Raw genomic sequence first — 27,527 nt, 5'->3', positions numbered from 1 at the left:
TAGTAAGTAAATATTAATTTTATTATAAAATTAATTAATAATATTTATTTAAATATATAAATTAAAATGATAGAATAATATAAAAAATTTATTTAATTTAATGTCTATTTTAATAATTTTTTATCTAAAAATAATTTTAAGTAGTGTAATTCAAACAATATTTATTTTATTATAATTTATTTTGATAAAAAATTACCAAATATCTTTAACACAAACTCAATTTTTATCAAAATCAAGTTTGCAAAATCAATTTTATACAAACTCTCGTTTACAAACTAAAATCCAAACACACACTGTCATTAGAGTTCTGCAGGATAGATACCAAAAAAAAAGAGATTCAGGTTTTGTAGTTTTATTGTCTTGTATTTTTCTTTCGGTTTTTCATTTTCCATCTGAATGAATATCGCTTTCTCAGCTCACAGTGCTCATAAATAATTCAAAAAAAAAATGATAAAGCAAAGAAAAAGACGTCAAAAAGCAAAAGAAAGTGGAGCAAGAAGAAGACATTTATCATCAGTGTGTAAAAGGATGCAACTACGTTCATTCATTCGCCTCTTGGGTCTCCCCAACTTTGCCAAAGTTGAACTCTTGAACCTCCTCAATCTCTCTATCTCTCTTCTCAAACAACCACCATGACTGCATTTTCAACCTCCAGCCTGAGATTTCAAAGAAAGAAGAATTAACAGTGGAAAAAGGAGGGAACTTGGAGCTACCCATTCTTCCTTTTTTTGGTTTGTGCTTTTCACGTTTCACTGCTTTTTTCTTTCGGTCAACGAGGTCAACGTGTTTTGAGCTTCACGTGTATCATGGGGATCAGCTTTTATGCATGAGGCTCTTATGAAATGCTGCGGTTGAAGAAAGAGGATACAAAACATGGAGCGAGTGGTTTCATGTTTAATGGGATTGGGACCGTTTCTTCTTTATGCAGCTTTGGTATTTGATGTTATGCTTGAGGTTTCTGGCAATCAAGAAGGTGAGTGGACTTCTTTTTGTCTTTGCTCCTCTGCTTGTTTTTTATTATTACATAAATGTCCTTTTCCATTTAACAGATTCTTTGAGTTATGACTTATGACCATGGTTTTTAATTTGTCAGCTGTGTTACTTGTTTGTTACTTGGTGATATGTTTGACTAAGAAATAAAATTAAACTGGAGGAGTTAATAATATGTTTCATGCTTTTGAAATATTTCACCAAGGCATCACAGCATGTATCATTTGGGTTGAAAGCCATTGCAAATTTTAGAATCATGAACCAAGTGTGACTTTTTATAGGACTTCATTTTGAATAGGATATGAGTTCTGAGTATGACATCAAATTTGATATCATCATCACTTCCTAATGAAGGAGAATGGGGCCAGTACCAATTGATCTACAATGTCAATTGACAGCATGTGATATTTTTTGCAGGGGGAAAAAAGAATGAAACTTGTTTTGTTTTATACTCCAGAGTCCATGTTATATGACAATAGGGATGTCTGCATCTGAATCTTGTTTCTATGACAGGTGATGCCCTGAATGCATTCAAGACTCAGAGAGACTTGAAAGATCCTAATAATGCTCTTCAAACCTGGGATCCCACTCTTGTAAATCCTTGCACATGGTTTCATGTCACTTGCAACCAAGATTATAGTGTGACCAGCATGTAAGTTATTTATGTCATTTTACCTGTGGTTTTATGTGCTCTGTGTACATAGTGAAACGTGTTTTTGTTTGGTCAGTGATCTTGGAAATGCACAGATTTCGGGTCATCTTGTTCCAGAACTTGGTAAACTTCAGAATTTGCAAAGGCTGTAAGTTAAGCAACATATGATATTCAGAAATAGTTGAATGGCTGAAGAAAGCATTATAATGTCATACAAGCCATAAATACATTTTTTACTTTAAGATTTTGACCAATTTCTTACCGTTCTTGCATCTTTTAATTATTCATGGGAAATTTTACCGTGGAGTTATTAAAATATTTTTCTTTTCAATGACAGGGAACTTTTCAATAATGATTTAACTGGGCCTATCCCAAATGAGCTTGGAAATTTGATAAATTTGGAGAAGTTGGATCTTTACTCAAACAACTTAACTGGTGTCATACCAGACACATTGGGCAACCTTAAAAATTTACATGACCTGTACGGCAAGCTTTCCTTTATCCAGCATCTTTAAAGAAGTCACCTCTACTGAAGATGCATAATTAATTTAATTCCACCCTGATGAACAGTATATTAAGGGGTTTCGTTACTCTATTAATAGTTTATGAGCAATGCTACATAGCCAGCAAATATTATCATTTTTGGCTAGCACTTAGTCAGTCATAATTTGCACCCATATTTACAGACGTTTTGCACACAAGAAGTATATAATTTGCACCTATATTTACTAGAGTTTTGCACACCATGAATCAATACAATGTGCATCCACGTTTTTTAGAATTTGCACATATGAATTAGTAAAATGACAATTTAATATTTGTGCTGGCAAAATGCGGGTCAAAAATACTAAAAGTTGCTGGCCCCAAGAGTTTCTCATAGTTTATTCTCTGCAAACTAATTAACCCTGGCCTTGCTTCATGAATAGGCGTCTCAACAACAACAGTTTGTCAGGAAAAATTCCCATATCTTTGACCAATATTTTGACTCTGCAAGTCCTGTGAGTATTACTCCTAATTCAGTTGAAGATGCCTAGTTAATTAGACTAGTGTCTTATATATTATTTAGTGAATCTGACATCATGCATTGTTATTTGGAAATATAGTGATTTATCATACAACCAGTTAACAGGAAATATTCCAGTCAATGGTTCATTTTCATCATTTACCCCCGTCAGGTTGGTCTGAATTATTTGTTTATGTCATATTAGTACTGAGAAGTAAACCATTCCATGGCTGCTAATTCTGAGTTTCGCTCCCCAGTTTCGAACATAACCACTTGAATGAAACAAAAAATCCATCTCCACGCTATGTTCTGCCACAAAATACCAAGTCAGGTTTGTTGATATTTTTTTATTGTTTGTTACGTATTGTCTCCTTTTTTTCTTGGGTACAGGTGATGGATTTAATTTATCAGAAAAATTGAAAAGCTATGCTTAATTATATGTTTTCTTGTTTCCTTTCACTCTTGAAGAGAAGATCTCTTGTCCTTCTATCTCCTTGTAATAATATATATTTTTTCAATTTCTTCTTAATTCTCTAAATGCTTGTAGGTAAGAGTGCCATCGGAGCTATTGCTGGAGGAGTTGCTGCTGGAGCTGCTTTATCAATTGCAGCCCCTGTGATTGTAGTTGCTTACTGGCTACGAAGGAAACCACAGGATGAGTACTTTGATGTTCCTGGTTAGTTCACTGGTGAAAGCTGCATATGGTTTCCATTACTGATTTACCAACAATTTGTGTTTTTTATGGGCAGCTGAGGAGGATCCTGAAGTTCACCTTGGTCCGCTTAAGAAGTTTTCTCTTCGTGAGCTGCAAATTGCTACAGATCACTTCAATGCCAAAAATGTGTTGGGAAAGGGTGCGTTTGGTAAGGTTTATGAAGGACGCTTAGCCGATGGCAAGCCAGTAGCAGTGAAAAGACTTAAAGAGGAACGCTCCTACAGTGAGGACTGTCAGTTTCAAATGGAAGTGGAAATGATTGGCCTGGCTAAGCATCGCAATTTGCTTCAGCTGCTTGGTTTTTGTATGACTCCTACTGAACGCATGCTTGTGTATCCTTTGATGGTTAATGGAAGTCTAGCATCTTGCTTAAGAGGTACTCTTATTCATCCATTATGGTCTTTCTTTTTTTGGTCCTCTAAGGAGGATTGATCTGATATTCATCACTTTCATTATTCAATGAGGCTTTCCTAGGAAAGAAATGACCCTGTCATGAAGTAAAACATTGTTTATTTATCTATAGGAAAATTTTGGCTGTAAAAGAAAGACCAACATATATGTCATTTATAGTTATTTGGCACGTGCTGAAGCTATGCGGATCTCTAGTATTCTGATATACATCTTCCTTTCTATATCATTGTTGTGTAATTGTGTTTGTGACCTTTCTCTTTTAGGATAGTTGTGAGCATGAAAAAACCATGATGTGTACTTGTGTCCATTTCTAAATAGCTCAAAAGCTATAGAATGTTCTTAAGGTAAACCTCAGAACTCATATTCAATATTATTGTTTTTTGTTGCAATAGGGCGTGCGCCATCAAAACCGCCGCTTGGTTGGGCACAACGGGAGTCTATTGCGCTGGGATCTGCCAAGGGGCTTGCTTATTTGCATGAGCAGTGTAACCCGAAGATTATTCATCGTGATGTTAAAGCTGATAATATATTGCTAGACGAACACTTTGAAGCAGTTGTTGGAGATTTTGGTTTAGCAAAGCTTATGGAGTTTAAAGATACTCATGTTACCACAGCTGTAAAAGGGACAATTGGACATATAGCACCCGAATACCTCGGAACTGGAAAGTCTTCGGAGAAGACTGATGTTTATGGATATGGTGTGATGCTTCTTGAACTAATAACTGGACAGAGGTCTTTCGACATGGCAAGGATTGCCAGAGATGAAGAAATCTTATTGCTTGCTTGGGTAGGCATTCAGTTTACAAAACTATAATTTATATCATCATTGCATTTTCATGGTTTTAACTTGTAGTTGAATAGCTTGTGCTTTTCTTCTATCAGTTAATCTTATCATTGCATGTTTTCCCTTATGTTATAGCATAACCAATTTCCATGTTGTTTCATTGGCTGTTTCCACGTGTTAGTGACAATGATTAATGTTTATTTTTGGGTTCAGGTAAAAGGGCATCTGAATGACAAGAAGTTGGACAAACTGGTGGATAGTGATTTACAGGGAGACTATAACTTAGAAAAGGTGGAGCAATTAATCCAAGTGGCCATATTATGCACACAAGACTCTCCTATGGATAGGCCTAACATGTCTGAGGTAGTGAGAATGCTGGAAGGTGATGGTTTGGCTGAAAGATGGGAGGAATGGAAGAAAAGGGACAAGATCCGGCAAGAATTCGACCGCACCCACCGTTATGTTGCCAATTTGAGGAACCGTGACGAGTCAACCTCAAATGCCAACATGGAACCAGAACAACTCTCAGGTCCTAGATGATGTTTGGATGTTAAACACAATGCTGCCTTGATTTGCTTTATATTTGTGCATATGGTTTTCATCCTCTGCCTTTGTTTTCTTTTTTGTGATCTTTATTTCCAAAAAGCATAGCCTTCATCAATTTGTGATTATTACAGATAAAATAAGAAATTTGTAGCTTGTATTGGTAATGAAGTGGTAAGGTGAAAGTGAAACAATAGCCCACAAGTCTTCCATAACTTTTTGTCATTGTATGTGTCACTCACTATGTTAGAAATCTTTTGGAAAATTAATAACTAGATTGTTCTAAATTAATTTGTTATAATTCATTATTTTTTATTTATGTAAATCACTGCAACATATGCAAGATTTATACGTAATCCATGTATCTTACATTTGCCTCTATTCAAAGTTCAAATCCATGGCACCCTGCGATTTAGTAGGAGGTTTAGGAGTCATAAAACCTTAATTTCTACAACGATTTAGCATAGAGCATAATCTCCAAGAGCAAGCATCGGTTTGCTTTTTCTCTATTTTTAATCAAATTTTTTATTAAAAAATCCAACAAAAAGAAATTATTTACAAATACCTATATCACATTTTTAATTAACACTATCAACGCCAATCACACAATATATACAAATCATAGTATCATTCAGCATACACTGTTTTAAACTAACTTCATCTGTTCTAATAATAACTAAGGCTCAGTTTGAAAAAACAATTTAATTAAACTATTTTTGAAAAAATTACTTAAGTAATAAATGGCTATATTAAAAGTAACTTATGAATAAGTTATTTTGTGTTTGGATTTTTAATTTTAAAAGTGCTTATTTTATAAAAATGTGATAAAAAGTAGTAGTATTATGAGAGAAGTTATTTTTCTAATTTTTCTATAAGATCCTAAATAACTTCTTAAAAAGCTGCAATTTGATTTTAAAAATTAAACATTAATATTACTACTTTTTATAAGTCAAAAGTTCAAAAAAATTACTTTTAAAACTTCTCAAATAAAGATTATAATCACCGTTCTATTTTAACGTTAACCTAGTATAATCTAATATAGGTGAATTATAGAGTAAAGAGTTTTCAGATTTTTTTTTAAAAGATGAAATAATACTTGAAAAATTAGGGTCCACACTTTAAATAATAATAATATAATAAAAATAACTATAATAAGAATTTATATTATCTCTACACAACTTTAATCTTAATAGCAGAGTGTCCCTCTAATACAATAAGAAATCAAATGTAAAAATCTAAAAGAATATATAACTATTTTGATACAAAAAAAATTAATTTTGAGAAAATAGAGTCTAACTTTTGATTTTTATAACATGAATTTTTAAATATTAATTTTGTTTGATAAAATAGTTAATTTTATATTATTTACTAAAAAATTCTCTTCTTTTAAGTTTTAACTAAGAGAATCTTGCCACGTAAGCAACACCATTGAATACAAACATTCTACTTCATCATCTTTCTCCCTTGGCCACGACAAATCTTTACCAGAACGTGAAAACTGGGAAGGGCAAAATGCAAAAACATGATGTTCCAGTTGTAGAAGAAGAAACGGTAAGCAATCACTTTGTTAGTTGACTAAAACCAGCATGAGTTGACTGTTTCCCTCTTTTTTTAATTTATTCTTTTTTTTTGGGGAGTGGTGGTGGGGACCGTAACAACCGTGCCCGTTTCATCCACCTTTCTTACGTAGTTTTATATGAAACTTCAAAACCATCATTCTCTCTCGTTTTCATCCGAATTGCTCTTTCTCATCACGGTGTTCACAAATTAATACAAAAATAATAAAAGAAAATTAGAAAGCAAAGGAGGAGAAATTTCTCAAACTGAACGATGCAACGTTCTTTGACTTGTCCTCGTCAAGTCTTTAGTCTTTGCAACTTTGCGGGTGGGGGGGAAAGAAAAGTTAAAAGCTTGAAACTTTGGAACATGTGCATGTCGATTCTGAACTTGCCTGCATTTGATGGCAAAACATAGAACACCCACATGACAAGATAGATTCCAAAGTAGAACTTCAACAAAAAAGGAGGAAACTTTTTGGAGCTACCTATAACTCATTCCTGTTCTCTCTCTCTCTCTTTTTTGGGTTTAACTTCAAAGTTCAGTGCTGGTTTGCTGAGGTCAACGAGGTCAACGCTGCTTTTGGAGCTTAAGGGGCACCATGGAGATCATCTAGTACTAAGAGAGACTCATGAGAATGAGGTTCTTTTGGAGCTGCATGGAGCGAGTGACTTCATGGTGCTTCATGGGACAGTTTCTCATTTGTGCAATTCTGGTGCTTGACGTGATGCTGAAGGTTTCTGCTAATTCAGAAGGTGAGTTGTGACATTGTGTCCTTTTTCTGTAGGGTATTTTATGTCCATTCCAATTAGACATGTATTTGAAATGAGCATGGTTAACAAAAAAGACTCAACTATGAAACTGTATTAAAGGGTCTCTGACATCATCATCACTTCCTAATCATAGAGACCAAGGCTTCTACAAATTAATCTACAAGTGCTTTTATTCTTGCAGACAAAAAAAAAAAAGTTTATTTCCATTTGCTTTGTTGTTTATTCTTTTAGCATTGTTTGGCTAATTGGTTCATATTTGTGACTATGTGACCGAATTTGAGCTGAAAAATTTTCTACTCCAATTTATTTAACAATAAGGATGTTGCACCTAAATATTGCTTCTATGATAGGTGATGCCCTGAATTCTTTGAAGAACAGCTTGACAGATCCTGGTGATGTTCTTCAAAGCTGGGATTCCAGTCTTGTCAATCCATGTACATGGTTTCATGTTACTTGCAGCAATGATAATAGTGTGATCCGTGTGTAAGTTATACATACATCACTTTTACTTTTACTTTTATAGCCGTTTGTGTTCATCGTGAAATGTTTGTGTTTGGTCAGTGATCTAGGAAATGCAAACCTTTCCGGTCAACTAGTTCCGGCACTTGGTCGGCTCCCAAATTTACAGTACTTGTAAGTTGTGAATCAGAAATGATATTCTTGGGGAAATTTTTGTGCTATTCAGTTTTCATGCATGTGTATTGCCATCTTTGAATTATTCAAGGGATAATTTTACTTTGGGAACTCTAACTTAATTTTCTTTCCAATCACAGGGAACTTTATAGCAATAATATCACTGGGAAAATTCCAGATGAGCTTGGAAATTTGACAAACTTGGTGAGCTTGGATCTGTACGTGAATAAGTTAACCGGCCCTATACCGGACTCATTGAGCAACCTTAAAAAGCTACGTTTCCTGTATGACATGCTTCCTTTTTCTCGTATCTTTAATCTGCAAAACTTAAATCTGTTTCATTTTGTTACTTCATTTATGTCTTAGCATGCATACTTCTCACTCGCAACATGTTCTATGACTATTTAATTTTCACTAGACACTGCAATAACATTAAGAAAAAAACTATCATTCTACCCTATCAATGGTTTATAATATGCATACTCATTCACCCTGCTGCCTGAAGCAGGCGTCTCAACAACAATAGTTTGTCAGGAAAAATTCCCATGTCTTTGACAACTGTGATGTCACTGCAAGTCCTGTGAGTTTTACTGTTTCACTTAGAGCTTTCATGAACTTCTGCAAATGAAGATGCCTTGGTATACTATTATCACATATATTATTTTGTGAAATCTGACATTATGGCTGTTGTGGAATATAGTGATCTATCAAACAACAATTTAACAGGAGATGTTCCAATAAATGGTTCATTTTCAATGTTCACTCCAATCAGGTTGGTGCAAGTTATTTTGTTTCTTTTTACTATTATCATTGAGGTAGAATTTATAAAATTTCTGCTAATGTCCGAGTTCCTCTTTGCAGTTTTAAAAATAATAGCCCTGGCTTGAATGAAACAAACCCTCCATCTCCCCCCACTGCTCCACCTCCAAAAGCTTCTTCAGGTTTGTTGATGTTTGTTTTATTGTTAATGGATTTAACTTATCAAATAATAACTTGATTTGCTTGAACTAAAATCGTTAGCTGGGAATATAATTACGGATGGTGCCTGCAACTGACACTCAAATTTAAACTTGTTGAAAAGAACAGAATAACTTTTTTTGAACTGTGATCTTGATTGTTTGATATATCTTGAGCATAACTTCTTCTGTGTGCTTAAAAAATATTTATGAGTTGTTGAGATATTGAGGCAGATGCCTCACATTGTCTATTCAAGAGAGAAAGTTGATAATAATGTTGAACCTTTTGTTTTAAAGATATTGAAAAATTTATTCAATCACAATTGAAGATTCTGTAACTCATTGTAGGTAGCAGTGCCACTGGATCTATTGCTGGAGGAGTTGCTGCAGGTGCTGCTCTGTTGTTTGCAGGCCCTGCCATTGCAGTTGCCTGTTTGCGAAGAAGGAAACGGGCCGATTATTTCTTTGATGTTCCTGGTTAGTTGACTAACACATAAAAGATGGTATATATGCTGATTAAGAATCTGTATGTGATAGCCACTGCTGATTTAGCTACACTGATATTTTTCAATGGCAGCTGAGGAGGATCCTGAAGTTCATCTTGGTCAGCTTAAAAGGTTTTCGCTGCGTGAGCTGCAAGTCGCTACAGATAGCTTTAATAGCAAGAATATTCTTGGAAGAGGAGGGTTTGGCAAGGTTTATAAAGGACGCCTTACCAATGGTACTCTTGTAGCAGTAAAAAGACTTAAAGAGGAACGCACACAGGGTGGGGAGCTTCAATTTCAAACTGAAGTGGAAATGATTAGCATGGCTGTCCATCGTAATTTGCTCCGGCTGCATGGTTTTTGTATGACACCTACCGAACGGTTGCTTGTGTATCCTTTCATGGCAAATGGAAGTGTATCATCTTGTTTACGGGGTACCATTCATTCTTACTCTACTGTGATCTATATTTAGTGTGGATTAGTGTGATATGCATCATTTTTGTTAATATATTACTTAGTTTCTTTTATTTCTGTAGTGAAAACCTTCACTCTCAAGTCTTTTTTTTCTGGTAGATATAGAAGTGTTAGTTTTCCAATGTCAAATTGATTTCCACTGTATTTCTAAGATGCTATCTGGTATGGCCACATACATGCTGAATTGGCAGTGCAAATTTTACATATCATCTAAGTTCATCCTCTCTGTTATTAAAATCAAGTGCATATATAATTTAACATTAGTGGATGTTCTTATTGTTGGTTAAAACTTGTATTTTCATATTAAATTTTCATTTATTTATATTGATTGTGTTGCCACAGATCGTCCAGAAACACGTCCACCACTTGACTGGAAAAAAAGAAAGAGTATAGCACTGGGATCTGCTCGGGGACTTGCTTATTTACATGATCATTGTAATCCAAAGATTATTCATCGTGATGTCAAAGCTGCTAATATATTGCTGGATGAGGATTTTGAAGCAGTTGTTGGAGATTTTGGCTTAGCAAAGCTGATGGATTACAGAAATACTCATGTTACCACTGCTGTACGTGGTACAATCGGGCATATAGCGCCGGAGTACCTCTCAACCGGAAAGTCTTCAGAGAAGACTGATGTTTTTGGATATGGTGTGATGCTTCTTGAACTGATAACCGGACAGAGGGCTTTTGATCTAGCACGTCTTGCCAATGATGATGATGTCATGTTGCTTCATTGGGTAGGCATCCCATTTATGAAAATTATATCAACACTTCTTTGATGACAGTTACTTGTATTCAACAAAATTATTCTAATCCTTGTATGATAGATATCCCATTGAAGTTCATTCTTACTGTACTGGTTGTTTCCACATATTAACACCTATGGGCTAGTGGTCACTGTTGGGAAATGTCATTGTTTTGAGTTCAGGTTAAAGGAATTCTGAAGGACAAGAAGCTGGAGACACTGGTTGATGCAGATTTACAGGGAAATTATGAAGATGAAGAGGTAGAGCAACTGATCCAGGTGGCCTTATTGTGCACACAAAGCTCCCCTATGGAAAGGCCTAAGATGTCTGAGGTGGTGAGCATGCTAGAAGGTGATGGTTTGGCAGAAAAATGGGATCAATGGCAGAAAGAGGAGATGCCAATGACCCAGCATGAATTCGACCGCATGCGCCATCACACTACTGATATGCTCTTAGACTCCACTTTCAATATCCCAGCAGATGAACTCTCTGGTCCTAGATGATCTTTCAACATTCAATGGCCAAGCGAATACACAACCGTATTCGCACCTTGTTAGGTCTTCTAGTTGATTTTTTGAATATTCAACAAGAAGCAAAAACATAGTGAAACCAGACTGTGCTTTCTTTTTTGAGAGTTATACACTACAAAGTTGTATATGATTTCCATCCTCTTCTGTGTTCTGTTTTCATCATTTTGGGTTATTTTCATGTGTTGGACCACTTGCCCTTAACCATGTTATGATTATTATAGGAAAAGAAGACATTTGTAATTTGTATTGGGTACTGTAGTTGGAAAGTGAGTATAAAAAGTTGTGAAAATAGCACAATACTTGTTCTAAAGAGAACTTTAAGCGAGTAAGCCTGATTGACTAAAAAAGATTATTTCCTTTCACTGACAATAGGAGAAAAAACACCCTTGAAGAATCTCTCTCTTTATCACGCACATTAAACATAGTAGTTTTGAAAACTAGAGATTGGTTGGGTTGATATATGTCCCTCTTTAAAGATGATGATATACTCAAATGTAAATAAATGATCCGGTAAACTATAAGTTTCGATATACTATCTTTTGAATGATCATATTAATATTAGTATAGTTTAAATGTTGTGTAAGAGGGAATCTTGAATGCTTACAATATACCAATCAATCATTAAGCAAATAATTTACACTTGTAAAATTTACATTGTGGCTTATTAGTGACCATTCCAACCAACACAAACACGCTCAGAAATCATAACCATAAGAGGACTCTTATCTCCCAAAAACATCAAATTTTAAGAGATTGACAACTAACTAGTTCAGCAGATCTACCACTCCTACTTGCAAGAACCCTCCAAATCCTGGATTCTGCTGAAGAATCAGCATGTTCACTGGATGAGTAATCCGAAGATGACAAGTTGGGTTGGCCAGAAGCTAAATCACTTTGCAAGTCAGCCTGAAACACTGTTATGTTGTGATTAGCATCTTTTGTTATTACATGAATTTTTCCAAGCAAACCAGCTAAAAGATAAGGCGATTCTGCATCAGTGAAATCATGAATAGGAACATCTCCTGCAGCAACTTTCCAGCTATCACCTTCATAATCATATACCTTGATCTTTGCACTGTCAAGGGAATTTGAAGGATCAAGGGCATATAAATCACCATTGACTGTAACACTCAACTTTGTTCCGGCTTGCCTCGCTGGCCAACCTTCACCCATGCCAATTGGCATTTCAAGCCATGAATTTACATTCGGATCATAAACCTCACCCCCAACATCAACAAAAAATGGCCAGCAATACAAACTCTGAGGAACAAACAACCTTCCCCTGTATGAAGTCATTCCTGTCGCAATAGGCTTGAGCAAATCAGCCAGAAAAGCAGTAGGCAACACCTGAGCTTTTGCAAAAGGCATGTTTGGTAATGGGGACCATGTTCCTGTATGGGGGTCGTAAACTTCTGCAGATTGAAGGGGGCTGAGTCCACCACGACCCCTAGTAACGCCTCCAACAACATAAAGCTTATTATTTAGTATACCCGTCTTGCAATACGCTCTACCAACAGACATTGGGCTAGCCTCAGTCCAAGAGTTTTTGACGGGATCATACTGCCAAACAGACTTCATTGCCGAAGCTCTCGAAAATCCTCCTAATGCATAGATGCAACCATCAACAACTCCAATGGAGCAACCACAAAATGGCATCCGATCCAGAGCATCTCTCCGACCAAGCCAGCTCATGATGATATCAGCAATCTTGATACGTGAACCCATCATGCTCCACACTCTAAGGGGAAAGGCAGCCAAACCCTTCTTTACTTCATCTTCAAAGGAGATTTTTGGCATTGGTGGCAACCTTTGCCATCTTCTGGAAATAGGGTCCAAGCCATACCATAAAAGCTTATCATCTTTGACCCTTGTTAATATGTAGAGCCACTCTTCCGTGGTTCCAAGTTCTTTTCTCACACAAAATAGTTCAGGGCTCACAAGGGCAGCCTTCCACACATGCGAAACTAACTTCAGACTTAAATAATTAATTCGAGGAACCCTAGCTAGAATTTGGATTGATATCTCATCAGGAAGGGATGGTATCAGTCTTGAATTATCTTCACAGGAGCTTGATAATAACCTCTGCCTCTTGCAAGCTTCATCTTGCAAAGCCGCCACAGAGGGATCACTCCATCTAGTCTTGGAACTATTCAGACTCAGTATATTCCCCATTAGAGACACTTCAAATTCACATTGAAGATAAACACATCAAGCTTCAAAGATAAATCAGTTTGAGAGCATCCTCACTCTTAAATCATCTGTTACCACACACATAAAGAAAATTGTTTGTTCAGTTGAAACAATGAATTGAACAAATGAAATAAATCTTACATATTATAAATATATACTTACAAAAACATTATCAACATGCAATCTACTAAAAGCAATACACAACAGGCCAAAGCGCTCAAGCAAAGTGAATACATCTAATACAAATATTCAAATAGAACATCATCATTCACACAACTTCCACAAACAAAAGTAAAAAACAGAACTGTGCACTAATACAAATAGAAACGACGGGCTAATAAACAAACACACAATACATAAAAACATAAGAAAAAGAAAATCGACAATTTAGCATAGAAAACTAACACTCGGATTCTCCAGCATAGAAATAAGCACAGATGACAGATGGAAGGAATCATAGAAACACCAGCACAATGCCCATCATTTTATACACTCAAAAATGGGAATTTAAAAAGACCCAGAAAGTCAATTAGGAACCTCAACGAACAATCACTGGGAAACTGATCGAAAAATCGTTACTTTATCCCAAACCCCTATTTCTGAAGAAGGGGTAACACGGGATGGATCATGAATATTAGAGATAGAAACAGGGTTTTGTGATTCTAAATTTCCAAAGTGTGTTCCTCTCAGAAAGTGTAGTGTGTAAACGCAACTGCGTGAAAGGTATCATATCCCTTTCACTGCGTCCAAGTTGTTGGGGCAATCTCTGCCGTGCATTTAAGGGTCCCACGTTTGGTGTACGGCCTAAATCTTACACAATTTTATATTTGTCTTTTTTCTGTGATTTACAAAATAAATTACGAGAAGGATTTAGATCCTCTAAAGTTTGAATTTCAAAAGTAAAGTGTAATCTTTTATTTTTGAATAATTTCTCTTTCAATCCCACTTATGAAATCAATGGTAAAAGATCACACTTTATTCTCTAAAGTGAAATTCAAACTTTAAGAATCCAAATCCTTATCAGAAATACTATAATACCTTTGTATACACATATTTTTTACTAAAATAAAATAAAAAATTTATTATTTTTTAAATTTTATTTTTTAATTTTAACTTTTTAAATACGATTTATTTTTCTAATTTAGGTTGAGTTTGCTGCATCCCGCAAACTCGACAAACTTTATAATACTCCTACGAACTTTACTTTAATTTTTTTTCTAAAATATTCGAAATTCAAATTTTTAAGACATTATCATCGTATTTAAGAGTACACAAAAATATACAAAAAAATAAGTATGGCCTCTTCAACATTACTAGCGACAATGACAACTATTTTATCGTCTCCAAAAATACATACATGAGAATAAGTCTTATTTAATAAGGATTTTTTTCTATTATAAATAAAAAAAACCATTATTTCCCCAATAAAAATACAACTTATTCCTTTGTCCATTGTGAAGGTTAAAAATCTGAGTTAGCTAATTTTTTTTAATTTTAAATGGAGTTGGCCGGGGTTAGGCAAACTCTATAGAGTACAAGAGTGCGGCCAACTTACTTTGAAAAAAAAAATCATATTTAAAAAATTAAAATTTAAAAATAGAATTTTAGAAAATAATAATTTTTTAATTTTATTTTAGAAAAGAAATCCTTATATACAATGCATCTTCTAATTTTTAAATTAAAAATAATTAATAAAAAAATTATTTTTATATTATAAAAAATATATACACAATAATTAGTACAAACATCATTACCATTATTTAATGTTAAAAATATGCGATATGCAGTGAAAAATATCATACAATTATACAAATAAAGTTATTTGAGGTAAATATGTGTTGATAGGAGTGGTAATATACACCTTATCTGTAAGTATTCAATCCAATTCAATTCAATCAAGTAAGTTGTTAATTCGATCTGCAGCAGATAGAGTACGGTGCGAGTAAAGTTTCCATGCGGGTCGGATAGGGTGCGAGCTGAACCTCAACTCTATTCAACTAACCCGCATCCTATATATGTATATATTATCAGATCTGTTACACATCTAATCATTATCGTTATCCAAGATCAACCAAGTAGACTCAACACTAGGGGTGGAAACAGGCCAGGCCAGGCCAGGCTTTGCTCTTAACAGGCCTGGCCTGTTATACAGTTGATTGGCCTGAGCCTGGCCTGCAGCCTGTTATAGGCTCTTTATAAAGTACTAGGTCTGGCCTGTTATTCATCCTGGCCTGGCCTGAAGCCTGTTAAAAGGCCTGATAATTTTTTTTACAAAAAAAAAATATTATTTAAAAAAATTATTTTTTAATAAAAATAGTTATATGTAATATGTCGTATATTTAATATTTATAAAAAGTTTTAAACTTTTAACATATTTAAAATATACAAAAATATTTATAATAAAATATAATAAATTTAAAATATCTCATAATTTTATTAATAATAAATAATTATTTATATATTTAATTATATTTTAACAGGCCCAGGCAGGCCTGACAGGCCTATAAGGCTAATTAGTGAGCCTGGGCCTGGCCTATTAATGTATTAAGGCTTTTAAAAGAGCCTCGGCCTGTACCTATTTTATAACAGGCCAGGCCAGGTCAGGCCAAACACAGGCCAGGCCAGGTCAGGCCAAACACAGGCCAGGCTGCAGGCTCCTGGCAGGCCGCCTGGCCTTTTTCCACCCCTACTCAACACCAACAAAAACACTCTCATTAAAATATCATGATTATACACGCATTATCGTCGTCGTCGTCTTCTTCACGTTCCTCCTCCTCTTCCTCCTCCTTTTTTTCCTCCTTCTCCTTGTTCTTCGCGTGTTTTCTCTTCATTGTCATTCTTTTGTTGTTGCTGTTGTTGTTGTATTTTTTTTCTTTTCTTTCTCCTTTCCTTAGTAATTTTGCAGCATTATGTGTTTTGAATTCTGTAAAACGAGACCAAATGCACTTTAATTAACTTAGAAATGAACCAAAATTACATCTAGAGTGAACCGAAAATTAAATTTTGAATGAACCGAAATTGTTTAATGATGACGATACATAAACAAACTCGTTCCAAAACAAGTATAGACCAAATGCACATTATTTAAATCTATAATGAATCGAAATTACTTAATGATTACGTTCAAAAACAAGCACACAAACAAAATTGAATGATCAGAAATTCACTCAGAAATGAACCAAAATTACATCCGAAAATTAAATTTCGAATGAACCAAAATTACTTAATGATGACGATACACAAACAAACTCGTTTCAAAACAAGCACAGACCAAGTGCACCTTATTTAAATCCAGAATGAACCGAAATCACTTAACAATTACGTTCAAAAACAAAAACACATCCAAATCCATCAAGTGATTTTGTAGCATTATGCGTTTCTTCTTCTTTGTTTGATTTTTTCATTTTTTATGATTGTTAATAGGGTAAAACAAGAAGAATTATGAGAAGGAAAAAACAAAAAGGAGAAGATGAACCGGACAAGAAAAAGAAGAACATGATGAGGAGTTTTGAGGAGTTTTTTATTCTTGTTTCTTCTTTTTTGTTCGATTTTTCGTCTCTTTTTATTGGTTTTATTCCTCTCAAAAGAGTATGTGAGAAGGAAGATTTTTGAATTGTGCAAAACAACGAGACGAAATGCACCTTAATTTACTCATAAATGAACCAAAATTACACTCAGAATGAACCGAAAATCAAATTCTGAATGAACCGAAATTACTTAATGATGACGATACACAAAAAAAACTCGTTTCAAAACAAGAATAGACCAAGTGCACCTTACTTAATGATGACGATACACAAACAAACTCATTTCAAAACAAGCATAGACCAAGTGCACCTTATTTAAATCTAGAATGAACCGAAATTACTTAATGATTGTATTCAAAAACAAATACAGAAACAAAATTGAATGATCAGAAATTCAATCAGAAATGAACCGAAATTACATCTAGAATGAACCGAAAATCAAACTCCGAATGAACCAAAATTATTTAACGATGACGATACACAAACAAACTCGTTTCAAAACTAGCACAGACCAAGTGCACCTTATTTAAATTCAGAATGAAGCAGAATTACTTAATGATTGATTGATTGTGTTCGAAAACAAGTACACAAACAAAATTGAATGATCAGAAATTCACTCAAAAATGAACCGAAATTACATCTAGAATGAACCAAAAATTAAATTTCGAATGAACCGAAATTACTTAATGATGACGATACACAAACAAACTCGTTTCAAAAGAAGCACAGACCAAGTTAATTTTGAACAAAAATCCATCCAAATCAATTTTAGATCAGAAAAAATTTTATGACGATAACGATAACGATAACAACGATACGTATTAGAAGAAGACAATGACGATAAGGATGATAACCATGATGCTGATGACGATGGAGGAGAATGATGAAAAGGAAGGAGAAGAAAAAATTCCAATAAGAAAAAAAAAAAGAGAAGGAAGAGGATGAGGTGTTGTTGGTGACGGCGGTAACGAAATTGAAAAATAAAGAAACATCATGGGAGAAGAAGAATGTGCGTAGGTGAATTTAAAACAACAAGAAGAAGAAGACGACGAAGAAGAAGCGCGTGAATCTAAAAGACTTAGTTGGTTAAATTATTTGGATGTGGAGCTTTATTGATATAATATATACTTATACAAAAAATATGTTTTAAATTGATATTGAAGCAAAGACTTCTCACTAAATGCAAAAAATTCTTAGCCACTAAGAGAAAATCATTAATTGATATGTTTTTTTTTCACATAAAAGTCAGTTCTATTTGAAATTATCATGAAATTATATAATAATGTTACATCTTTTTGGTAACCCACAAGTTAAAAACGAGTAGGGTTAGAGTTGGAATATTCTCAATTCGCGAGTAGAGTAGAGTTGAGTTTATATAAAAAATTTTAACTTGCGGGTAAGATTAAAGTTGGATTCAAACCCTATCCTACCCATTTCCACCTTTATATGTTCATATCAGGACTCGAAAATAAAGTTATGGTCCAGTTATGGTCCAATTAAAGCTAATATAATTTTACAGAAGATTTATAGAAGATTATTATATTAAATAAGATCAATCCAAAAAGTTACCTGAGTTAACCTACCCGACCTACTTGAAATACGGTACTATAGTTCGTACACGATCCGACTTGCATGACAAATAAAACATTTATCATCTACTACTTTAAATACTATCCATCACTACCAGAACATGAAATAACTTCATAAATATAAAGAAATTATCTACTACCACAAGTAAATAGATATAAAAATAATGTCCAAGTCATTACTTATTTCTATAAATATCTCATCAAACTCAGATTTTTTCAATCTCAATTTTACTTAAAATTTATCTAAAATTCTTTTTAACTTAAGCATTAAAGATTTTTGCAAGTATCTACCACCATAATTCAAATAATATAGTTAGATAAATCACTACTGTATCAGTAAATAAATCAAAAATTTAAAAAAAAAATTAAATCTCGTATTTAGGTTTAAATTTACTTTAGTTCCAGATAATAGCTCAGAATAATATGTAATATATTTATACTAAACATGATATTTACACTTTTTTTTACATAAATTTTGTTATAATTGATCTTTTCTTTCAATGAGAAAAAGTAAAATATATTGTGTAAATAAAAATAATGTATATAATTCATTTTTATTTATGAGTTTATTTTCAAATAAAAACTCACACATAAAAGAATGCTAAAACGAAATGCAACTCTGGAATTAGAAAAAAACAGGTAAAAAATTGATGTAGTGACGTTCCCTCTTATAATAGTTTCGGGTTTCTGCAACAAGTTTTTTTTTTTATGTCTATAAATTTGGCATTAAATCTGTCAAATTTGTTTTTTTTTATAATAAATATTAAATTAATAAAAATTATTTATTTTTATATTTTTTAAATTAAATATTTTTTTAATAAATTAGACCATTACATATAGACATGCTAGCATTTACCAACAATGCAAACATGAATTTGCACTATTCGCCAATGCAAGTGTTTACATAAGCTAGTCTACCTCAAAGGTCTGCGCATAGATTGATGTTTTATTGCCTTAAGTATAAAGCTATCAATAAAATTAAACTTTAATTTTATAATTATTAAGTTGGACGATGTACATAATGATAATAACTAGAAATGGCAACCAACAGACTAAAATAAGATATAGATTCAATTCTAATTTTATTTGTGGATTAATTTTTTTATTTAAATTTAATTTTATTTTATTTGTAAATTTCTAAAATGACAACCTTAATTTATCCGTCTTTAATCTGCAGGTATCCGATCTATTTGAGATCATAAAAAATACAATATGCAATAATTTGATGAATATATTACAATAATTTTACAAAATTGACTTTTATATAAATAAATAAAAATCTTATTTCAGTGATTAAAAATTTGATACTCACCTTTAACACATTATATATATAGTGTGGGTTAATTGAGTAGAATTGAATCTCAATTCACACTTTATCCGATTCACAAATTAACTAGCAAGTAGAAATATAGATCGGATCGAATTGGATATTCTGAGATAGGGTTGCTGCTTTTCCTAATGCAGTTATAGAAAATTAGTTGTAATTGAAGAGTAAGTTTCTTGAATGTAATGTTGATGAAGTTTGTTCATTATTTATTGAGTGCATAATTTAATTGAAAACACATTACGTATTAGCTTCTATAGTTTGCCATCAAGTTCTGCATTTAATTATAGGTACGGTACTTTCTCCAGAGTGGAGGAATTTCCAGAAGGAATTGAGTGAAAGGATGTGGTCCCTTCTGAAAACAAAGGAAAGGGAATGAATAAAGGCATAAAGTAGTGTAACGTATTATTATTACTCATAACTCACCACTGCTTTGTGCACTCAGCATTAGTCACTGTTTTCATGGGTCAAAGTGTCAAACCTACTGCCACCTTAATTAATTAATGTTATAAATCCATTACTAATGAAAACTAATCACACAAAAAGTTAATTACAAAGTTCAAATAATGGAGCTGGAGCATCTTTTGAGCTGTCAGCATTGTTATTATGAAAACCTCAACATTTGTAAGTTGTAACTGCCTTCTCTCTCTCTCTCTCTCTCTCTCTCTCTCTCTCTCTCTCTCTCTCTCTCTCTCTCTCTCTCTCTCTCTCTCTCTCTCTCTCTCTCTCTCTCTCTCTCTCTCTCTCTCTCTCTCTCTCTCTCTCTCTCTCTCTCTCTCTCTCTCTCTCTCTCTCTCTCTCTGATTTTAACCGCATCAAATTTAATGTTTGTACCTCAACTGATCCTTTGACCATACATGGTTATTAGCCACATTTTCTGTTACCCCCACTGGGGTTCTGCTCAACACATTAACTCTACCTTATCCCTATAAAAAGTAGTTACTCAAGCATCAGATTATGTTTAGTAAACTAACTTAGACAATTATTGTTAAGTCTGATCAAAACTTTTGGAGGAAAATAAAATACAAAGTTTCTTATTTTCTACATTGTATCTGTATATATATTTTTATGATTAGATAATGACAGCATAATCATTTATGATATGATTTTACTTTTCACCCTCTAATGGGTCAACTTAAACTTGAGATACTAGCATGAAGTTTTTCTTATTTATATCAAAAGAAGGCTATTGTCAATTTCTCAGCATTAACCTATGAAAAGGACAAGATTTTAGACACTGTTGTATCATAGTAATATTTATATATATCAGATAAAATAACAAAAACATCTCTACACTTAACACCACTTGCAGTGAAATCCACTGTTAGCTTAAGACTTAAGTCATAATGACAGCATTTCTCTTCATCATCATATATATATATAAATATATACACTGATCAGCATTGCATTATCATCACTATTTACAATAGTGTATATTTTGACACCACAGTCTCTTTTGTTTCCTTCGAAAACTAACACTTTCTGCTTCACCATCCCCCTTCTATAACCTCTCCTCTATGATGAACATGATGAGTCAGAAAACCAAAAGCAGTAGGAAAATGGTGAGAAGGGGTTTCATGTGCCATTCTCAGGCATCAACAGCAGTGTGCATGAGCACACATGATAATCGATCCGTGGTTGTGCCTAGAAGGCCTGATAGAAGCGTTTCTCTTGATGATTCCAAGTTGATCAACCCTTCCAAGTACTCCAAACTCGGTGAGTCTCGCAGGTTCAGACCAGTTCCATTGATCAAGCAGAGAGGAGAGGACCATGTTCAAGTCATGAATCAGCCAAGGGAACTTCATAAACCACCAACAGAAAATGTCTTTCAGGTTTCTCACGTTACATATATTTTTGTAGAATTTCTCTTAATAGTTTATGCATTTTGGAGTTTCATGAACTGCAGTAGTATTGCACTTTATTTTTTTCTTATCTTTAGTAATGGCAATGGAGTAATTCTTCAATAGTAGTGTAGTACTGGTAGATCAAAATATTCAATGAGTCATTGAAGTTAAAGTTAACAGTTCCTTGTTTCTGTGAAAAGCAATCAAAATTATGTGTCAAAATCAAAACTATGCAGGACCATAATGAAAAAGTGAAGACATGAAATGGAAATAATGCAAATGGGAGTGTGAATTCTACAGTGTCTTTATTCATAAAAAGTTGGTTATCAATAGAACTCACTAGAAACTATTTACTATTCCATATCTCCTTAGCTTTGTTGGTTATTTAGATCAAGAACAATGGTTTATGACTGTGTCACAGGAGGATTATTTTCTGCAAGGAAACAAAATATGTCCATTATTAGTGCTCCTCATATTTGTCATTAGCATAGGTTTCAAGATGTCTCACGTGCTTTTCATTTTGTCACAGTCCCATGCATATTCATTATTAGAGAGGAAACAGAAAAGATTATGTCCTTTTTATGCAAATTGGTATTTTATTAGACAATACAGATGGTACTACATTATGCCACGCCCTTGGTTTTAATTTTGTCTCTTGTACCTAAGATATCTTTTCCGTTTGTTTCTCACCAAGGAAGTTAAGTGTCTTATAGTATTATTCTGATTTCTGAAATGTCTTGGAATAATGGAATCTGCATGTGATACAGAACTTGCAAAAACTATATTTTAAAAGGGACTAATATATAATAATACTATGTTATTATACTTATACACTTGTCTATGTCCTGCCACCATATTTGGAATTTCATTTCATTATTACCAACTTTGAAGTGTTAAATATAGGTGGTTGTGATGAGGGTTGCAATTCACTGTCAAGGATGTGCTGGAAAAGTGAAAAAGCATCTCTCCAAGATGGAAGGTAAAACTAGCCATGCTATATATGGTAGTAATCAACTAATCACAATACTAATTAGAATTATCTTTGGTCAACATAATTTGAAATATCCATATTCATATTTGCTAATGGGGTTAAAGTTTTCTAACATGTGATTAAACCTGCTGCAATGTTAGGAGTCACATCAATCAGTATAGATATAGAGTCCAAGAGGGTGACAGTGATGGGTCACATATCTCCAGTTGGAGTTCTTGAGAGCATTTCAAAGGTGAAAAAGGCAGAGTTATGGACACCTTCCACCTCTTCTTCCTAAAGCACTTTCAGAGTACCTTAAATGGCAGCAAAGGATGTTCAGAGACAGAGAGTTTACATGTGACAGAATTTGCCTTTGTCTGCTAATTTGTTTGCATCTTCACATGAACCTGTGACCTTTGTGGTCCTTAATACAATAAAATTGGGGAATTGGGGTTGGTAGAAAACTGCTCAAGTTGACTTGGTTCTGGTGTTGATGTTGTGTGAAAATTAAATACTACTGCCTTTGCCCCATTCCCCTTTGAATTCTCTTTTTCTTTTCTTTTCTTTTATGGCATTCTATTATTATATCTCTAGTTGCAATGTTTGAAATAATTAAGCTGCCTCAGTTCTTGACTTTGAATTTTCTTTATCCTGACAAAATTAACTTCTCATCAATTACAACTTATAGTTACTTAATATTGTTACCAATTGATAATTTACAAATCAGTAGCTATCCTAAGGTTCATAAAACAAGTGACTAATTCAACATTTTACAGAATAACGAATCTGGTTAACTTTCCAAAATTGGTTTATATGATCTGCAATAATCAATAAGAGTCTAATAAAACAGATTTATTCATTGCTCTATACAAGTCAAGTTAAATAAATGTATCAAAATTAATGAAAGAATCAAATAAAATTCAAGATGATCATCAGTTCCTGTCTTTTCTTCTGGTTGGTGCCCTCATTCTGTTGGCCTTTTGCTCCATGCGTCTCCGAGACCTTGTCTTCAATTCAACAACCACTTGGTGTTGCTCCTCCTCCCAAAGGCTCCTCAAACTTGTTTCAGAATAATCATGGCTGACACTCAAACCTAATTGACTATCATACTGTTGTCTAAGCATGGGGTTGGACAAGGTCTCATAAGCAGCATTCAACTGCACAAACATCCTATTAGACTCCTCCTTCATGGAAGGATCATGGCACACATCTGGATGGTACTGAAGCGCCATGGATCTATAAGCTCTCTTGATCTCATCCATGGTTGCACTCTTTGGACTAACACTCAGAACCTTGTAGAAGTTGCTCTCACACTCCACCTTTGTGGCTCTGCATGAAAGATGCATATGAGAATAGTGCCTTTGCTGCTTGGTTGATGAGAGCCATGGAAGGCACTGAAATGAGCTCAACAACAAAGCATCCATCACTATAGCTTGCTTGAAGAACAAAATGGATGGTTCTGTTTTATATATGCATCTGTGTGTGAAGAAGGTGCTTGGATCTTTCTTCAATTACTGTTAATTTATTAATAATATAATGGTGCAAGTTGCATATGCAAAGCGTGCAACCAAAACGTTGAAGATTCCAAGAAAATGACAAGTTTAGTTGTGAAACTAGTCATGGTGTAACAGGTAAGCAACTATGTATTTATAAATTAAGCTTTTTTAAGTGAATATGCAAAAATTATATCATTTATTATAATTTGTTGGTTATTATTTTTTGTCATTATTTAATTATTAATTTAATATTTTTAGTTTAATAATTTAATAATATATTTTTTTATAATAATTTAATAATATATTTTATCTTATATTTTTAAATATCAATAATTAATTAATAAAAAAAATTTATGATAACCTTTTATTTTTTTATTTATTTATTGGGTCTTGCCGTCTTGGTGGACTACTGGACTGCCACAGAGTTGCACAATATGATAATAAAAAAATATTTTTTTCATTTTTTATTAGTTAATTGTGATTTATTATTATTCTTATTATTATTATTATTATTATTATTATTATTATTATTATTATTATTATATAACATTTTTTACTTTTTTTTGTGTCGTTTAAAAAATTCATTTTTTTTACGTGAAAGATTTATTCTTAAACGGTTTTGTACTCTTATCCTTTATTTTTATTGGATTGCATTAGTATTAACTCACTTAATAAAAAAGTCTAGAGACCAACAACTTTATTAGATTCAGTATGTAACCAACAAAGTAAAATAAGTTATTGAATAAAATTTCATACTAATCTCATATTACTAAGATTATTATTGATAATTATTTAATCGTTACAAATCTAAAAAACTACTGACTCCTAACATTGTTCCTCACTTAAATTATGTACTACTGAAAAATCACACTTGATAACAAATATTTTTATGACTACATTTTCAATTAAATTTTAAAAAGTTTTCCATTTTTTATTTTATTATCATTCATATGAAATCAAATTTTATAAAAACAATACAGACCTTGAAACAAAATATAGAAATTCAATACAAAGACATATCTATTATTATTGTTACAAAAAGAAACTCAAATATAAACTTTATAAATACACGTATTAAATTAAGAGAATAATAATTTAAATTTTGTTTAGACCACGATCTATTAGTGCATAACAATTAGGTTTATAATATACGTTTAAGAAAAAAGGCATAGTATAATACATGTGCATGTTTGCATAAAGAAATACTTTTAACAAAAAAATTGTATTAGATCTAGCACATGATTATTGTGTGGATATGAACAAATAGTAAAATATAAAGGTCACCGAAAATGTTTGACCAATACAACCCAATGAATTTGTTTTGAAATTATGCAAAGTCCGCCAGCAGGTCAAAAAAGGACCAATATATATATACATATATCGCGATTGATTCAATGAATGAGTGACAAAAGGAAAATCATATGTAAAGTGACAAAATTCATAAAATGGTTCGTAAGATTGATGTTCCACGTTATAATTGTTTTTGAAATTTTAATTGTATATTGAAATTAAAAAAATTGTATCATATTAGTTTTTGATTTATTTTTTAATAATATATGTCATCTTATAGCTTGATTACGTGTAATTGTATGATGACGTGTCGATCAATGATACGTAATATGTTGACGAAGATGGTTATACTACATGTTACGATATTATTTTGTTACGTGTTAAATTATGTCACGTGTCACAAAATTATTTATTCACGTGTTATCTATTATGTCACATCATTCCATATACACTAAATTAGTCTCCTTATTTTATATCAAATGATTCATTTTAGTCTTTGAAATTAAATGTCGTACACCAAATTAGTTCTTTAATCAGTTTTTTTTCATTCCTTTGTAAATTAAAAATTCTCAATATTTTTTTATAATTTTTTATAATATTTTTTTAATTAATAATTTTAATTTGTATCATTAGAGCATGTTAGCTAAATTCAAAATTTTATTATTATCTTTTGTGTTTATTTGTATCTGTTTTAATACTGTTCAAACTACGATTAGTTGATTACAATAAGTGTATATATTAATTAATGGTATAATATATGAAAAATCCGTCGAGTTAAATTATAGATAAAATAAATTAATATATAAACGACAATATATATCTATCTTATTAATTTAGTAAGAAGTCAACTATACAGGGAATTGGACATTCTTAAAATAGATAGAAATAATAAATTTATATTGGTTAATAAGTATCTTATCAAATATTTTAAAAATATTTATTAAGGTGTTAAATATTAAAAAAATTGTATTAAAAAATATTATTATACTCTTAACTTACACGTTTTATCAAGTCAATATTAATATCTCATATAATTCTTTTAATAAAATATTATAGAAAAATTTATATAATTAAAACTAAAATTTTAAAAATATTTTATAAGAGCACTTGTATTTAAATAACTTGTAAAAAAATAAAATTAAAATTTGTGGACTCAAAGATATAAAAAATTTTGAATTTGTAAAAAAAAAATAGAAAAAAAAATTGATAAAAGGACTAATTTACTGCACAACATTTAATTTCTAAAATGGGTCATTTGATACAAAGTAAAAAATTAATTTGATATATATGTAATAATGACCTAGTAAATGACACGTGGATCAATAATATTGCAACACGTGACATAATTTATCACGTGGCAAAATTGCATTGTAACATATGACATAACTATCCATGTCATCATGACACGTGTTACTGATCGACCCGTCATCATATAAAGGTTCACATCATTAACTCACGTCAATGTGTCATTAATGGATGTGGTGCAGAGACGGATCTAGAAATATTATCATGGGGCCAATAATATATATAATATTAAAAAATTATGCAAAAAATTATATAATGTAAAATGTATTACAAAAATATACCGATAGAAATATATTTTAAAATACAAAAGATATGTATGTACTTTTTATTAACGAAGTGGTCGATTCTTCGTATCATAAAATTCAACGTTAATAGAATCTGTGCCAAATTTTTTAGCAATTTTTTTCAATATAATTAAAAGACAATTAGTAAAAAATTCATCTTTTATTTTTTTTTAAGTTATTCTTCATAATATTCATATAGTTGAAAAAGATCTCTCACTTGTAGTAATTGAAATATAAAAAATTAATACCAAATGAATCAATTAAAGTAAAATTAATTAAAATTAATCTAATAAAAAATAATAAATAAAAATTAATCACAATTCAAATACAAATAAATGATAATAATAGCCAAAATTATAATATAATTTTTTTTTTATTTCTCGATATCAATAGAGTTGGGCCAAGCAGACCGAGTCGTCTAACTAAAATCCACGAATTTAGCGGTTTTTTTACAGG

At 32.3% G+C, this 27,527-nt stretch overlaps 5 protein-coding genes across 8 annotated transcripts; 3 read left to right on the top strand and 2 right to left on the bottom strand.

The window, feature by feature from the left end:
* The first annotated feature begins 346 nt into the window (after positions 1-346).
* LOC112792268 (BRASSINOSTEROID INSENSITIVE 1-associated receptor kinase 1) lies at positions 347-5,389 on the top strand. The gene is made up of 11 exons (XM_025835440.3): positions 347-973; positions 1,504-1,642; positions 1,719-1,790; positions 1,980-2,123; positions 2,569-2,640; positions 2,746-2,817; positions 2,903-2,976; positions 3,193-3,321; positions 3,395-3,736; positions 4,164-4,558; positions 4,769-5,389. The coding sequence occupies exons 1-11, from the start codon at positions 874-876 to the stop codon at positions 5,093-5,095; spliced, it is 1,866 nt and encodes a 621-aa protein (XP_025691225.1). The 5' UTR covers positions 347-873; the 3' UTR covers positions 5,096-5,389.
* Positions 5,390-6,564: 1,175 nt separating this feature from the next.
* LOC112792267 (BRASSINOSTEROID INSENSITIVE 1-associated receptor kinase 1) lies at positions 6,565-11,577 on the top strand. Of its 2 annotated transcripts, XM_072212855.1 has the most exons (11): positions 6,565-7,410; positions 7,779-7,911; positions 7,990-8,061; positions 8,202-8,345; positions 8,570-8,641; positions 8,762-8,833; positions 8,923-9,002; positions 9,366-9,494; positions 9,595-9,936; positions 10,319-10,713; positions 10,905-11,577. In XM_072212855.1, the coding sequence occupies exons 1-11, from the start codon at positions 7,287-7,289 to the stop codon at positions 11,223-11,225; spliced, it is 1,884 nt and encodes a 627-aa protein (XP_072068956.1). In that variant the 5' UTR covers positions 6,565-7,286; the 3' UTR covers positions 11,226-11,577. The 2 variants fall into 2 exon arrangements, with proteins under 2 accessions (XP_072068956.1, XP_072068957.1); XM_072212856.1 differs by lacking the exon at positions 8,570-8,641.
* A 212-nt stretch (positions 11,578-11,789) lies between these two features.
* LOC112792269 (F-box/kelch-repeat protein At1g22040) lies at positions 11,790-14,190 on the bottom strand. Of its 3 annotated transcripts, none has more exons than XM_025835441.3 (2): positions 13,848-14,190; positions 11,790-13,510 (listed from the first exon to the last, which is right to left on the bottom strand). In XM_025835441.3, exon 2 carries the CDS (start codon positions 13,422-13,424, stop codon positions 11,991-11,993), a length of 1,434 nt encoding a protein of 477 aa, XP_025691226.1. In that variant the 5' UTR covers positions 13,425-13,510; positions 13,848-14,190; the 3' UTR covers positions 11,790-11,990. The 3 variants fall into 3 exon arrangements, with proteins under 3 accessions (XP_025691226.1, XP_025691227.1, XP_025691228.1); XM_025835442.3 differs by having other exon boundaries at positions 13,980-14,190; XM_025835443.3 differs by having other exon boundaries at positions 13,605-14,119.
* Positions 14,191-21,273: 7,083 nt separating this feature from the next.
* Positions 21,274-23,345, top strand: LOC112792264 (uncharacterized). Its single transcript, XM_025835435.3, has 3 exons — positions 21,274-21,714; positions 22,630-22,705; positions 22,858-23,345. The coding sequence occupies exons 1-3, from the start codon at positions 21,400-21,402 to the stop codon at positions 22,992-22,994; spliced, it is 528 nt and encodes a 175-aa protein (XP_025691220.1). The 5' UTR covers positions 21,274-21,399; the 3' UTR covers positions 22,995-23,345.
* A 283-nt stretch (positions 23,346-23,628) lies between these two features.
* LOC112792266 (chaperone protein dnaJ 20, chloroplastic) lies at positions 23,629-24,120 on the bottom strand. The gene has a single exon (XM_025835436.3). It carries the CDS (start codon positions 24,118-24,120, stop codon positions 23,629-23,631), a length of 492 nt encoding a protein of 163 aa, XP_025691221.1.
* Positions 24,121-27,527: the final 3,407 nt, after the last annotated feature.

Source organism: Arachis hypogaea, chromosome 13, assembly GCF_003086295.3.
Source record: "Arachis hypogaea cultivar Tifrunner chromosome 13, arahy.Tifrunner.gnm2.J5K5, whole genome shotgun sequence".
Taxonomy (NCBI): Eukaryota; Viridiplantae; Streptophyta; class Magnoliopsida; order Fabales; family Fabaceae; genus Arachis; species Arachis hypogaea.
The sequence above is the reverse complement of the archived record's forward strand: the minus strand, read 5'-3'. Positions and strand labels throughout refer to the sequence as shown.

Bases quoted from the DNA above. Each gene is read 5' to 3' on its own strand.
- LOC112792269 (XM_025835441.3), bottom strand. From the start codon at position 13,424: ATGGGGAATATACTGAGTCTGAATAGTTCCAAGACTAGATGGAGTGAT.
- LOC112792266 (XM_025835436.3), bottom strand. From the start codon at position 24,120: ATGGATGCTTTGTTGTTGAGCTCATTTCAGTGCCTTCCATGGCTCTCA.
- LOC112792268 (XM_025835440.3), top strand. From the start codon at position 874: ATGGAGCGAGTGGTTTCATGTTTAATGGGATTGGGACCGTTTCTTCTT. The intron at 1,791-1,979 runs GTAAGTTAAGCA...TTTCAATGACAG, and splicing joins CTTCAGAATTTGCAAAGGCT to GGAACTTTTCAATAATGATT. The intron at 2,818-2,902 runs GTTGGTCTGAAT...TTCGCTCCCCAG, and splicing joins TCATCATTTACCCCCGTCAG to TTTCGAACATAACCACTTGA.
- LOC112792264 (XM_025835435.3), top strand. From the start codon at position 21,400: ATGATGAACATGATGAGTCAGAAAACCAAAAGCAGTAGGAAAATGGTG. The intron at 21,715-22,629 runs GTTTCTCACGTT...TGTTAAATATAG, and splicing joins CAACAGAAAATGTCTTTCAG to GTGGTTGTGATGAGGGTTGC. The intron at 22,706-22,857 runs GTAAAACTAGCC...CTGCAATGTTAG, and splicing joins GCATCTCTCCAAGATGGAAG to GAGTCACATCAATCAGTATA.
- LOC112792267 (XM_072212855.1), top strand. From the start codon at position 7,287: ATGAGAATGAGGTTCTTTTGGAGCTGCATGGAGCGAGTGACTTCATGG. The intron at 8,062-8,201 runs GTAAGTTGTGAA...TTCCAATCACAG, and splicing joins CTCCCAAATTTACAGTACTT to GGAACTTTATAGCAATAATA. The intron at 9,937-10,318 runs GTACCATTCATT...GTGTTGCCACAG, and splicing joins TGTATCATCTTGTTTACGGG to ATCGTCCAGAAACACGTCCA.